The 13,875-nt window shown below is 36.5% G+C and overlaps 1 protein-coding gene across 2 annotated transcripts in view; it reads right to left on the reverse strand.

Moving 5' to 3' along the window:
- Positions 1-13,875, reverse strand: part of EIF3H (eukaryotic translation initiation factor 3 subunit H) — a 138,667-nt gene that overhangs the window by 89,610 nt on the left and 35,182 nt on the right. The window contains exon 1 of one of the 2 annotated variants that reach the window (XM_077167519.1): positions 5,991-6,248. The exons of the other annotated variant lie outside the window; for it this stretch is intronic. Coding sequence (XP_077023634.1) covers positions 5,991-6,038 — 48 coding nt within the window. The 5' untranslated portion in view covers positions 6,039-6,248. Of the gene's footprint in view, positions 1-5,990; positions 6,249-13,875 lie in introns of those variants that run through there. 2 annotated transcript variants of the gene reach the window in all.

Below are 13,875 nucleotides of genomic sequence, written 5' to 3' on the forward strand. Positions count from 1 at the left end.
TGGGATCAGACCACTTTGTCCTTAGTTCTGACTCTATTCTGAATCTGTATTTTTTAAGAAGAGTAAAACCAAATTTGTTTCAGCAGCAGGGCTGCAGTGATTGGATCCTGATCCAAGTTTGACTCTGAGAAACGCTAACAGACCCAGAGGGAGAGCCCCCTAAAGAATCTTCCAAGAAACTAGCCCTCCTTTTCCAACAAATGAGCTAATTAAAGGAAAAAACAGGCTCACAGCTAACCATAGTCTGAAAGAAGTGGTTAAGAGCATTGGGGTCAAACTAAATGGGTTCAAATAAACTCAATATACTCAAATGTTCATCAGCTGCAGTAACTCTTAGCAAGTTACACAACCCTTCAAGCATGGTGTCCTGAGCAATTATGAGATAAATGATACCGACCTCATTGGGTTATGGACTAAATCAGCAGTTCTCCAAATGTCCACTGTTAAATTTACAGGCAAATACTCTAAAATTTTTTTGTTGTTGTTTATAGTAAGTTAATGTATCAATATAACTATAATTAGAAATTGAAAATAAAATTTTAATATTTACCAATCTTTTAAAAAGTAAAAATAAATTTATTATATTAGCATATAGCATAATTTTATGAAAAATACCTATGTTTTATATATAAAAAAGTTAGTGAAACTTTTACATTTTTGCAAATTTCTTCAATATCTAGTTTAATCAATGACAGTAAGATTCTCATTTCTGCTTCTATATTCAATCAATTATGACATCAAATGTGATGTACTCTCTGGAAAAGTCCATGTACACTCATAAGAATGAAAGTGGGAAAATCAGTAACATCTTAGTGTTTCTATGCAGATAATTTTGATTTCACTGATCTCCAGAGGTCCCCCAGATCTCATTTTGAAAACCACTGCCCTCAGCCAAATGATTCTGAATCCCAGGAGTACCACCCAAGAAATCCAAAATTGTAATGGAAAACTTAGCTATTAGAAGTTCCCACTTCATCCTATGCAAAAAATCATTTCAAGCAGATTATATATATCACGTTAAAACATATGTGTATAAATATCAGAAGAGAATATAGAAAACTGTATTATATATTGCTTGCTTATACGCACATTTATGTAGCAAAGACATAAAAATATGCATGTGAATAATAACAAAATCAGGATAGTAAATCTTAAAAGCTTAGAAAGACTGGAATTGAGGCACACCAGACAGCTTAATTATGTTTGAAGGTTTTTGCTTCCTAATGCTGGGTAGTGGGAAGACAGGTTTCTGTTACATTACTTATAATTTTTGAAAAGTTATATTTTGTTATTTGGGGAATCAAAGTAAAGAAAGTTATATAAACTTTCATAGGCATAAGGTCTTCCTTTGGCAAGTTTGATAATAATTCTATACTCAAATTCTAGACTTTGAAAAGTAAAGTTAAAAGGTAAATAAAAGAAGGGTATCATAGATAAACAAAAGCAGCTTACTATCCCTAATACGCAAAGCTCCCATAAAGCAAAAGGAAAAACAATGCAACGGAGAAATGGGCAAACAAAATAAATAGGTAACTTACATAAGAAATACAAATGGTTAATAAACAAGAAAAGTTTGATGGTTCTATCAAGGAAACGCAATTTAAAACAAAATATTTTCAACGATTACACAAGTCTATATTTTAAAAACTGAGAAATATTCAGTAAAAGTTCTCAGGTAATTCAAATGCAGTCAGGCCACAATCCAATATTTGTGAGCCAATGATCAATAGATCACAATCCACTATTTGTAAGCCAATAATCAATAGGCCACAATCCAGTATTGTGAGCCAATGACACAGTCCAAATCCCTGTTAGGAGCTTAACTACCCCGCTATTGCAAGGTTGTTTTATGACAACTGTGGGGAGGAGGGCTTAACAGTAACAGCTGCAAAAAGTACAACCCTTTTATATAGGTACATTGCACAGCACAGTGGTTAATATGGCAGACCCTGGAGACAATATACTAGGTTCAGATCGTGGCACCACTACCTGCTAGTTGTGTATAACTTTGGGCAAGTTACTTAAACTCTGCACTTTAGTTTCCTCATTTGTAAAATGAAAATAATTACAATATCTACAACTCCTAGGGATGCACTTATAACAGAGACAAGATACTATTAGTAAACCCATTTTACAAATTAAACAATAAACACAGCAACGTTAAGCAATTTGTCCCAAATCACCCCCACTAGAACATGGCAGAGCCAACATCTGGCTCCAGCTGTCTGGCTCAAGGACCTATGTTCTCAACCACTATACAAAACTGCCACTCTATTAACCTCAAAGACCTATGAAATAGGAACCTACAATTTTGCTAAGATAGGGCTTTGAACCACAAGCTCTACAAGACAGAAGTAAGACAGTGAATTATTTATCCAGTGAATCAGCCCATCTGAAGCTTCAACATCCAAATCTCTATTTACACTCTTTCAATTGTTTTCCAGTGCACAGTAACCCTAGCAATCTTTTTTTAGCATGGGCAGGCAACAGGAATTGAATCCAGGTCTCCGGCATGGCAGGCGAGAGTTCTGCCTGCCAAGCCACCGTCACACCACCCCCTAACAATCTTTTAAAAGATTTCCTTACAAAAAATGTTCAAGTAAGAGAGAAAACTTACATAGAAGCCTAAAATTATTTTTTATGAATATATACACAGAAAATGTGATCCTCTGCTCTGTAAAAATTGAAAAGTTATATAGCATAGTTGGGAGAGGGTGGGTGCTAGAATCCAAAAGTAAAAGTTTGGATGTCAGCTCCGTGGCCAAAGACAAGTTATCTTAGCGTCACCTTCCCCTAGTTACCAGTGGTAATAACATGTCAATTAGTACCTACTCATAGCATTGCTGCAAGGGTTAGTCAACCTTCAGTTAATGTAAGTTGCTGTTACTACTATTAGCACAATAAATATTTCACCAATCTCATTATACTTATCCATCTATCCAACAAATAGGTGACTAGAATATGCCAGTACTTGGCACCTCAAGGCACCAAGGCTTCAGTCTTCCTAGAATGTTTAAGGTTTATTCCTCAGGTATTTTCAAATCTAATAAGATGTAAATTATAACTTTAAAAAAAATCAACCATCTGACACCAAACTTCCATCTTTTGTTAAGACATATCAGTCATCTAAACCTGGAACTATTTATTACAATAGTCAATACCACAGGGTTTCAGGGCAAGATTTTTAAAATCTGTATTAAAAAGTCAAGAGTGCAATTAATTAAACCAATTTACTCAAAATTTGTGTACACTTGTATGTAAACATATGCATGGACATGGGAATATATGTAATTTTCCTTTGAAATATCATTGCTATTGCAAAAATAAAGATTAGGTCCACTCCAAGAGTTTCTTAAAAATCTGAAATAAGAAAAGGCAAAATTCAAGTTGCACCTACTGCTGGCCAGTTGAAGAAGAGGTCAGGAAGAATCCAAGATTACTACTTGGAACTCCTACTTGAATTCCCCAATTTTGTAGATTCTGGGAGGTCAGGCCTACAGCCTGAATTTTTCACATCAATCACCATCAAGGAACAGCTATTAACCATAGAAAAATTTTATTCTCAAAGAAACTGTAATGCCACAAAATCTTCCCTTACCACATTATGTAAAGTCAATATCTAGGCGTTCATTTAATTCTGGTTTCTTTCACTGACTGATCTGTGAACTTGGCAGTTTTCTTATTTGGTTAAGCCTGGGATCATTTTTCCAACCCTGAACAAAGAAAGTAGTGATTGCCAAAATGTAAATTCAAAAAGCAGAAAGCTGCATTAGTCTTAAATTTAACACATTTTATGGCTCATGTGGGATAGGTTTCATTTCATAACTGGCTGAGTCAAATAATAAATGGGATTTAAATCACTGCGCTAAGTTTTGATGTGAAAGAAATTTAAGTAACTTCAGTAGAAAAAAAAATTATATTTTGCTCCTGACACACATGGGATTAGTTACAATGCTCCAATACACTTAATCAATATCACCTCTATAATATTTCAGTTGAAAGGGCATATTTCATTATTATTCTCTTGATCTAATTCTCATTGATGGTCTACATTTTTAAAGTTAATCAACTTGCTGTGAGAAAAAAGGGAATGTAGCCTCAAGAAATTCAGTGGAATGGCACTGCTCTAATCATTAAAAAAAAAAATACTCTTAATGAGAAAGTACAATGGTATAAAATATTTCTAAATACTTAAAAAATTAAATGATGGCTTTTAAAAAAACATTCAATTATTCACTTTTCTTAATGTAAAATAAATTGCTTGTCTTTGCTTAGGACATGTAGCAAATGTTTCCTATAAAACTGCAATTTACTTCCCTGAAATCATCCAGTTCACTCATTTTAAAAACCAATGAACTGTATACCAATTTGTGATCACAGTGCCTCATGCAATATCCAATCACAATCAAATCTTAACTGATAAGGATGCTTAACGATATTAAGTTTCTACCTTACCAACTTCTCTATACAACCAACCCGCAAATTTTCCCACCTTTAGCTGGAACGTAATTTTTTCAAAAGTAAAATGAGTGATAAAGAGACTTAGCAGGAATTAAGATTTCCTCTCCAACACATTAAAAAATACATATTCAAAATTATTATCACACTCTACTTCCTAGCACATTTTGAGTTTATTATATTCAATATCACAACTCCTGCCTAATTAGAAGGGTTTTAAGTGCTTTTTTTTTTTTTTGGCACTTCATTACATTTGTTTCAGCTTCCTTAACAAGAGCAGATCACGCTAAAATAGGTCCAGAAAACTAACTTTGGTTGCCTCTAAAAAAAGGATGTTTGAAAGATAGGGATAAAAGTGAGTTTCTTTTCACTACCTCCTCTTTCTTGGATATTGGTTTGTGTGTCATGTGCATGTCCTACCCATTTAGTGGTTGTGTTTAATAAATTTAAGTTTCAGTTGTCTAGTATAAAAAGTATACCACAGTAATCCCATGAAAAGGCAATTACTCGCTTTCTTTTTGCTTAAGAGTTGTTTCAGAACAAAATGGAAGATTATGAACTTCTGCATAAAATTTTAAATGGTTGTCTTCTCTCCAAAAGGGCAACTTTTTGGTTTTAATAATGTTAAAAGGCTCCTCTCAAATATTCTAAAAAGCATCTACAGGCCCACATTCAGAGACTGAAACAAAAAGTAGAGAGGACCTTAAAAGTCACACCAAAAAGTTTGATATTATTTGGGATGTAACAGGGATTTTTCCAACAGGTTTTTGAGTTCTAAGATTACAGCTAACCTTTAAGATTATTTACTTAGAAGTATTATGCATGATGGCCTAGGAGAAAATGGCATCAAAGGACAAGTTATGTGAGGATTTTGCAATTGATCATGCAGTAGAGTGAGAAATGAATAGTGAAGATAGTACAATTATAAATTCAAAGAACTAAGGTAAGCACTCCTATGAGAATTCAAGGGACAACAGAAAATATCAGAAGTCTGAGTAACTTGATCAGATGGTGATATCACTAAGAGACAGGTAATATTTTCTGAATTGAATCATTATAAAAAGTATGTTGACACACAAATTAATTTTTAAAATAAAGATTTTACAACTTTTAAAAGTCATAACATTGGAAGGCAGGGCAAGATGGTGGCTTGGTGAGATGTAGAATTTAGTTTGTCTTCCACACCAGCTAGTACATAGCCAGAAATGGTACAGAACAAACTGCTGGGGGAACATCAACAACCAGACACAGAGTGTACACCAGTCTGGACCAGGTGCAACAGCTGAGACCCCCAGAAAGGACTCATTAGACAGGACAGGAAGCACTTCCAGACTCAGCCCTGCCCTAGGCAAGGGTGGAATTAAGCTTGTCTAACAAAGTAACTAGTCAGGTGAAAGAAGTTAATTCCCTAAAAGGTTTACCTTCCCCAAGAAAAAGATGGGGCCCAGCTCAAGCTGAATCCCTCCTTCAAAGAACTCAGGCCCCACAGACTGAAAAAAACTGAAGCAATTAAAGCGATCCTACAACCTCACCTCTGTCTCAACCATGACAGGGAGAGTCTGTTGAAGTTCAAGGCACATCACTTTATACTGGTGGGAAGCCACAGTCAGACAAGTGCCACATGCTGGGCACGATAGGAAAAACAGAGTCTAGAGGTCTCAGGAAAAGTCTGTCAACCTGCTGGGTCTGAACCTCAGGGAAAACTGATGCTGGCTACATTTTCTACCTGAAACATGATCCTGTCTGGTGGGGAAAAAATCTGACCAGGGTCTATAATATCTGAGCAAAGTTTCCTCAAAATAAAAGGCTCCATATAGACAGGGCAAGAAACAGAAAAACAAGAACTGAAAAATTCTGATCAGTTAAACTGAACCTATGCTAGAGATCTAGAGTAAGTTGAACTGAATGTCAAAGAACAGATAGAAAACAAAGCAATCCAGCAAGAAAATCCTAAGTAAAAGAGTGAAAATAACCTCCAGAATAAACTAATTAAGGAAATCAAGTGCCTAGACACCAGCAAAAAATAATGAGTCATACTAGGAAACATAGATATGGCCCAGTCAAAGGAACAAACCAACTCTTCAAATGAGACACAGGAGTTGAAACAACTAATTTAGGATGTTTGAACAGACATGGAAAAACTCATCAAAAATTAAATCAACGCATTGAAGGAGGATATAAAGAAGACACTGGATGAACAAAAAAAAGAACTCAAAAGTTTGAAAAAACAAATCTCAGAATTTATGGGAATGAAAGACAACAGAAGAGTTGAAAAAAAAACAGTGGAAAACCACAACAATAGATTTGAAGAGGCAGAAGAAAGGATTAGTGAACTAGAGGACTAGACATCTGAAATCTGACACACAAAAGAAAATACAGGGAAAAGAATAGGAAAAAATGAGCATAGGGTATCAGGGAACTGAATGACAACATGAAGTGCACAAATACACGTGTTGTGGGTGTCCCAGATGGAGAAGAGAAGGGAAATGGGGGAGAAAGAATAATGGAGGAAATAATCACTGAAAATTTCCCATCTTTTATGAAAAACATAAAATTACAGATCCAAGAAATGCAACATACTCCAAACAGAAGAGATCCAAACAGACATACTCCAAGACATTCACTAATCAGATTATTAAATGTCAAAGAGAAAGAGTGAATTTTGAAAGCAACACGATAAAAACAATCCATAACATACCATAAAACTAAGCACAATAAGACTAAGTATAAATTTCTCAACAAAAACCATAGAGGCAAAAAGGCAGTGCTATGGTATATTTAAGATTCTAAAAGAAAAAAGCTGCCAACCAAGAATTCTGTATCTAGCAAAATTGTCCTTCAAACATGCAGGGGAGATTACAATATATTTTCAAACAAACAATCACTGAGAGAATTTGTGACTAAGAGATTGGCTCTGCAAGAAATACTAAAGGGAGCATTATAGGCAGATGGGAAAAGGCAGGAGAGAGAGGTCTGGAGAAAAGTGTAGAAATGAAGCCTATCGGTAAAGGCAAAAAAAGAAAAAAAATTAAATTTAACAAATAAACTCCAAAAGACAAAATGGTTGAAGAAAGTACTCTCTTTACGGTAATAGCATTACATATTAATGGATTAACTCCCCAATCAAAAGACAGACTGAAAAAAAAGGACACAGACTGACACAATGGATTAAAAAAACAGGACCCATCTATATTCTGTCTATATGCATTTTAGACCCAAGGACAAAAACAGGTTGAAAGTGAAAGGTTGGGAAAAGATGCCCATGCAAACAACAATCAAAAAAGAGCAGTCTAAAAAAAGCAGGAGTAGCTATACCAACATCTGACAAATTGGACTTCAAATATAAAGCAATTTAAGGAGACAAAGAAAGAAACCATGTATTAATAAAAGGAGCAATTCAACAAGAAGACATAACAATCATAAATATTTATGCACTGAGCTAGAGTGCTCCAAAGTACATGAGACAAACACTGGCAACAATGAAAGGAGAAATAGACACCTCTACCATAAAGCTGGATGCTTCAATTCCCCATTTCTATCAACGGACAGAACATCTACACAGAGGGTCAGTAAAGAAACAAATGCCAGTTCTACCTGTTCTAGTTTGCTAGCTGCTGGAATGCAATATATCAGAAAAGGAACAGCTTTTAAAAAGGAGAATTTAAAAAGTTACTAGTGTACAGTTCTAAGGCTGAGATAATGTCCCAATTAAAGCAAATCTATAGAAATGTTCAATCAAAGGCATCCATGGAAAGATATCTTGGTTCTAGAAGGCCAATAAAGTTTAGGGTTTCTCTCTTAGCGAGAAGGCACATGGCAAATGCAGTCAGGGTTTCTCTCTCAGCTGGAAGGGCACATGGCAAACACAGTGTCATTTGCTAGCTTTCTTTCCTGGCTTCCTGTTTCATGAAGCTCCCCAGGAGGCATTTTCCTTCTTCATCTCCAAAGGTCACTGGCTGGTGGACTCTGTTTCTCACAGCTACATCATTCTCTGCTCTCTCAGAATCTCCTGCTTTCTCCAAAATGTTTCCTCTTTTATAGGACTCCAGTAAACTAATCAAGACCCACCCAAATGGGTGGAGACACGCCTCCACCTAATCTAGCTTAACAACCACTCTTGATTAAATCACATCTCCAGGGAGATGTCTAATACAATTTCAAGCATACAATACTGAATAAGGATTAGAAGAAACAGGTGCCTTTACAAAATGGGATCAGGAATAAAACATGGCTTTTCTAGGGTACATACATCCTTTCAAACCAGCAAATCCATAAACTGATTTATAGATTCAATGTAATACCAATTAAAATCCCAATAACTTACCTTTGCAGAAAAAGAAAAAACTGTAACCAAATTTATTTGGAAGGGCAAAGTGTCCAAAGAGCTAAAAATATCTTAAGAAAGAAAAATGAAGAGAGCGGTCTCAAACTACCCTTAAAGAATACTGCAAAGCTACAGTGGTCAAAACAGTATGGTACTGGCATAAAGACAGATATACTGACCAACAGAATCAAACTGAGTGTTCAGAAATAAACCCTCTCATCTATGGACAACTAATCTTTGATAAAGCAGTCAAACCAATCCACCTGGGACAGAGCAGCCTCTTCAATAAATGGTGCTTGGTGAACTAGATATCCATACATAAAAGAATGAAGGAGGATCCATATCTCACACCCTATATAAATATAAACTCAAAATGGATCAAAGACCTAAACATAGGGAAGTACCTTATAAATCATGGAATAGGAGGTCGTTTCCTACAACTTATACCCAAAGCATGAGCGCTGAAAAAAGAAATTCATAAATGGAACGCTTCAAAATTAAACACTTCTGTGCATCAAAGAATTTTGTAAGCAAAGTAAAAAGGCAGCCTACACAATGGGAGACAATATTTGGAAACCGCACATCAGATAAGGGTTTAGTATCTAGAACATATACAAAGAGATTCTTCAACTCAACAACAAAAAGACAACCCAATTAAAAAATGGGCAAAAGACATGAGCAGACACTTCTCAGAAGAGGAAATACAAGTGACTAAAAGGCACATGAAAAGATGCTCAACTTCACTGGCCATTAGGGAAATGCAAATCAAAGCCACAATGAGATATCATCTGACACCCACTAAAATGGCCATTATCAAAAAAACAGAAAATGACAAATGCTGGAGGGGATGTGGAGAAACAGGCACATTTATCCAAATTGGTGGGAATGTAAAATGGTACAACCACTCTGGAAGGCCGTTTGGTGGTTCCACAGAAAGCTAAGTATAGAACTGCCATATGATCCAGCAATTCCATTGCTAGGTATATACTCAGAAGACCTGAGGGAAAGCACACAAACACCAATGTTTGCAGCAGCATTACTTACAATTGCCAAGAGATGGTAACAGCCCAAATGTCCATCAATGGATGAATGGTTAACCAAGCTGTGGTATATAGACATACAATGGAATATTATGCAGCTGTAAGACAGAATAAAGTCACAGAAGCACATAACAACATGGGTGAACCTTGAGGACATTACACTGAGTGAAATTAGCCAGAAACAAAAGGACAAATTCTATACAGTCTCACTAATATGAGCTTGCATTAATGAGTAAATTTTGAGAACTGAAGTTAAGAACAAGGTTATCAGGAGATAGAAATAGAGCAGAAACTGGGCAATTGGTGCTGAAGGAATAGAGCATGTGCAATAGGACTGAGTGTAAAAATTCAGAAATGGATAGCACAATACTACCTGATGGTAGCATAATAATATAAGTACACTGAATGAAGCAGATTATGAGTATGATTGAGGGAAAAGGGCTGGGGGCACACATGAAACAAGAAGGAAAGATAGAGGATAAAGACTGAGACAGTATAATTTAGGAATGCCTAGAGTGAACAAAGATGATGATTAAATGTACAAATTTTAAAAATGTTTTTATGAGAGAGAGAACAAATAAATGTCAACATTGCAGGGTGCTGAAAATAACTGTATACTGGAAAAAGTACAATCAATGCAAACGAGGGTCTGTAGTCAACAGTAATACTGTAATCTGCTTCCACTGAATGTAACAAAGGCATTATGCCAAAACTAAAGACAACAGGCAGGGAGCACGGGGAAGGGGAATGGATACTTTGTGGAAGAAAATATAGATTATGGCAAAATAATATAGATTATGGTGGCAAAGACATATCTATACACTTAGGTTGGATTATACAATATGTGAATAAAACTTTTAAAATGAACAGAGAAAAACAAGTACTAGAGAGAATGCGGAAAAAGAGATGAACCTATTCACTGTTAAAAGGGAAACTAAGAGGCACAGCCCCTTGGAAGGCAGTGAGGTGGTTCCACAGGAGGCTAGGGATGAGGTTGCCATATGATCCTGAAACCCTAATGCTCAGTATGTGCCTGGAGGAACTGAGTGTGGGGACATAAATGGACATTCGCAAACTGGTGTTTCTGGCAGTAGTGTTCATGATCCACAATGGTTGGAGGAGGCCTAAGGGTACAACGATTGAGGAATGGAAGAGGGAACTATGCTGTATACACACATGGACTACCGAGCAGTCGCAAGAAGGAAGAAACAAGTGCTAAAGAAGATGTGGAGAAAAAGATGTACCTATTCACTGCTGGTAGGGAAGCTGACAGGTACAGCCCCTCCAGAGGGCAATGTGGAGGTTCCACAGGAGGCTAGGGGTAGGGTTGCCATACGATGCTGTAACCTTGTTGCTAGGTATATACCTGGAGGACTGAGAGTGGGGACACAAATGGACATTTGCACACTGATGCTTGTGGTGGCAGATTCGCAATTTGCAATGGATGGAGGTGGCCCAAGGGTACAATGATTGAGGGATGGAAGGGGGAACTTAAGTGTATACATACAACGGACTAGGAAGTGGCTACAAGAAGGAATGAAGTTGGGAGATATGCAACTAGGTGTATGACCCTTAAGGACTGTATGTTGAATGAAATGTCAGGAACAAAAAGACAAATATTATCAAGCCTCACTCATATGGACTAACTATTATATAAAAACTTGGTGAACTGAAGTCAAGAGCATGGCCTATCAGGTTGAGGCCTAATGCAAAGGGTCCTAGATTTGGAAGCTCTTACAGCAGTCACATATATTCAGGAGTTGTAACTGTTATTCTAAATTTTGAGATACTGAACTATTTGTTTATAACCTGGTCATCCTAAGAAACTTCAGGTATTTACGTGACACCTGAGACTCAGAGTTACAGCTCTGAAGCTATGAAAGTTAGCAGTACCCCATACAGGAACTGTTTAAAAAGTCATCAGACTTTGAGTAGAGATATGAAACTTGATCTGGACAGAACTAAGTTAAATTAGAATATAAGATAAAGGACGATATGTTCCATATTTTAAAACTTCAACTTCTGTGTGAGACCAAAGGAAGAGATGTTAATTTGATGCAAAACTTATATTTTGGGTAGTGCATTTCCTAATTTAACTTGTATGATCAGTTTAGTTGAATACCATAAGTACATGGAATCTTGAATAGGGTGTGAGATCTTGTTGGTTCATCCAGGTTAGTGTGATGCCCCGATATATCCCAGATTAATCTGGGCAGTGAATAAAAAAGTACTTGCGGGCAGGCCACAGAGGCTCAGCAGGCAGAGTTATCACCTGCCATGCCGGAGACCCGGGTTCAATTCCCAGGGCCTGCCCATGCCAAAAACTAAAAAAAAAGTACTTGCAAGGTCCCCTTGGGACACTGGGGAGAAAGGAGGAAATACTCAACTTCTCCATTTGGGTAATCCCTCACAAGCAGTGAGGACAACCAAATCAATAGGCTGAGCCTCTGATTTTGGGGTTCGCCCCTATGAAACTTATTCCTGCAAGGGACAGGCTAAGCCTATTTAAAATTAGGGAGAGAATCTTTTATTGCTCAAATGTGGCCTCTCTCTCAAAGCCAACACCACACATGAACTCACTGCCATCTCCCCTATGTAGGACATGACACCCCAGCAACATGGTACAGAAATCCCAAGATGAGCAGGCATCAACATCAAGGGATTGAGAAAGCCTTCTTGACCAAAATGGGGAGGAGAAAAATGAGACAAAATAAAATTTCAGTGGGTGAGAGATTTCAGAGTAGAAAACTTATCCTGGAGGTTTTTCTTATACATTGCATAAATATCCCTTTTTAGTTTATGGTGTATTGGAGTGGCTGGAGGGAAAAACCTGAAACTTGAGCTATGTTCCAGTAGCCTTAATTCTTGAAAACAATCATATCAAGATATAACTTTTAGTGGAAACATTTTGGAGACAGTCCCTTTTTGGAGCTATGAGACAGCCATGAGAACCAAGAGAGCCTACACAGCCAGAGACCTTCGGAGGTGAAAATGCCCCTGAGGGAGCTTCATGAAACAAGAAGCCTGCAGAGAAAGCTAACAGACGTCACCATGTTTGCCATGTGCCATTTCCAGTTCAGAGAGAAACCCTGAACTTCACAGCCTTTCTTGAGTGAAGGTTATCTCTAGTTGGTGCCTTAATTTGGACATTTTTATAGACTTGCTTTAATTGGGATATTTTCATAGCCTTAGAATTATAAACTTGCAACTTGATAAATTCCCCTTTTAAAGCCAAAAAAAAAAGATGTAACTTTTACAGTGTGACTGTGGGATTGTGAAAACCTTGTGTCTGTTGCTCCTTTTATCCAGGGTATGGACAGGCAAGTAAAAAAAAATTGGATTGAGAATAAATAAATAATGGAGGGGACAATGGGAAAAATAAATTGAGTAGATGGAAATACTATTGGTCAATGAGAGGGAGGGGTAATGGGTATGGTATGTATGAGTTTTTTCTTTTTCTAGAGTGATGCAAATGTTCTAAAAAACGATCATGGTGATGGATACACAACTATGTGATGATACTGTGAGCCACTGATTGTATACCATGTATGGAATGTATGTATGTGAAGATTTATCAATAAAAATATATTTTTTTAAAAGTCATAACATTCAGTTAGCAATGGTGCCAAGAAATGGCACTCTCATACTCTATGAGACAGTAAAATGTACAACATAACCTATCTGGAGAGTAATTTAGCAACACGCTTAAAATGTTTAAAAGATGCAAAACCTTTAAGCCATTGATTTCAACTCTAGGAATTTATTAAAGCTTAGGGAAAACAGTAGAAAGATAAAATTCAAAATCTTAATAGTGCTACCTACCTCATGTTATAAGCTTATAAGTTTACTAATTTTCATTTTTGTGTTTCTTTGTGATTTTTCCAGTTGTTTTTGTTTGCTTGCTTGTTTTACAATGGATGTATATTGTTTTCATTTTTTTTAAAAAATCACACTTGGCATAAGTGTATTGTGCCAGAGATAAATATTCATTTGCTACTTATATGAATAGTAGGGGAGTAGAATAAAAAGAATAGATGGCATTGAGAAAAAAAA

The sequence above is a fragment of the Tamandua tetradactyla genome, chromosome 6 (genome assembly GCF_023851605.1).
Source record: "Tamandua tetradactyla isolate mTamTet1 chromosome 6, mTamTet1.pri, whole genome shotgun sequence".
NCBI classification, from domain to species: Eukaryota; Metazoa; Chordata; class Mammalia; order Pilosa; family Myrmecophagidae; genus Tamandua; species Tamandua tetradactyla.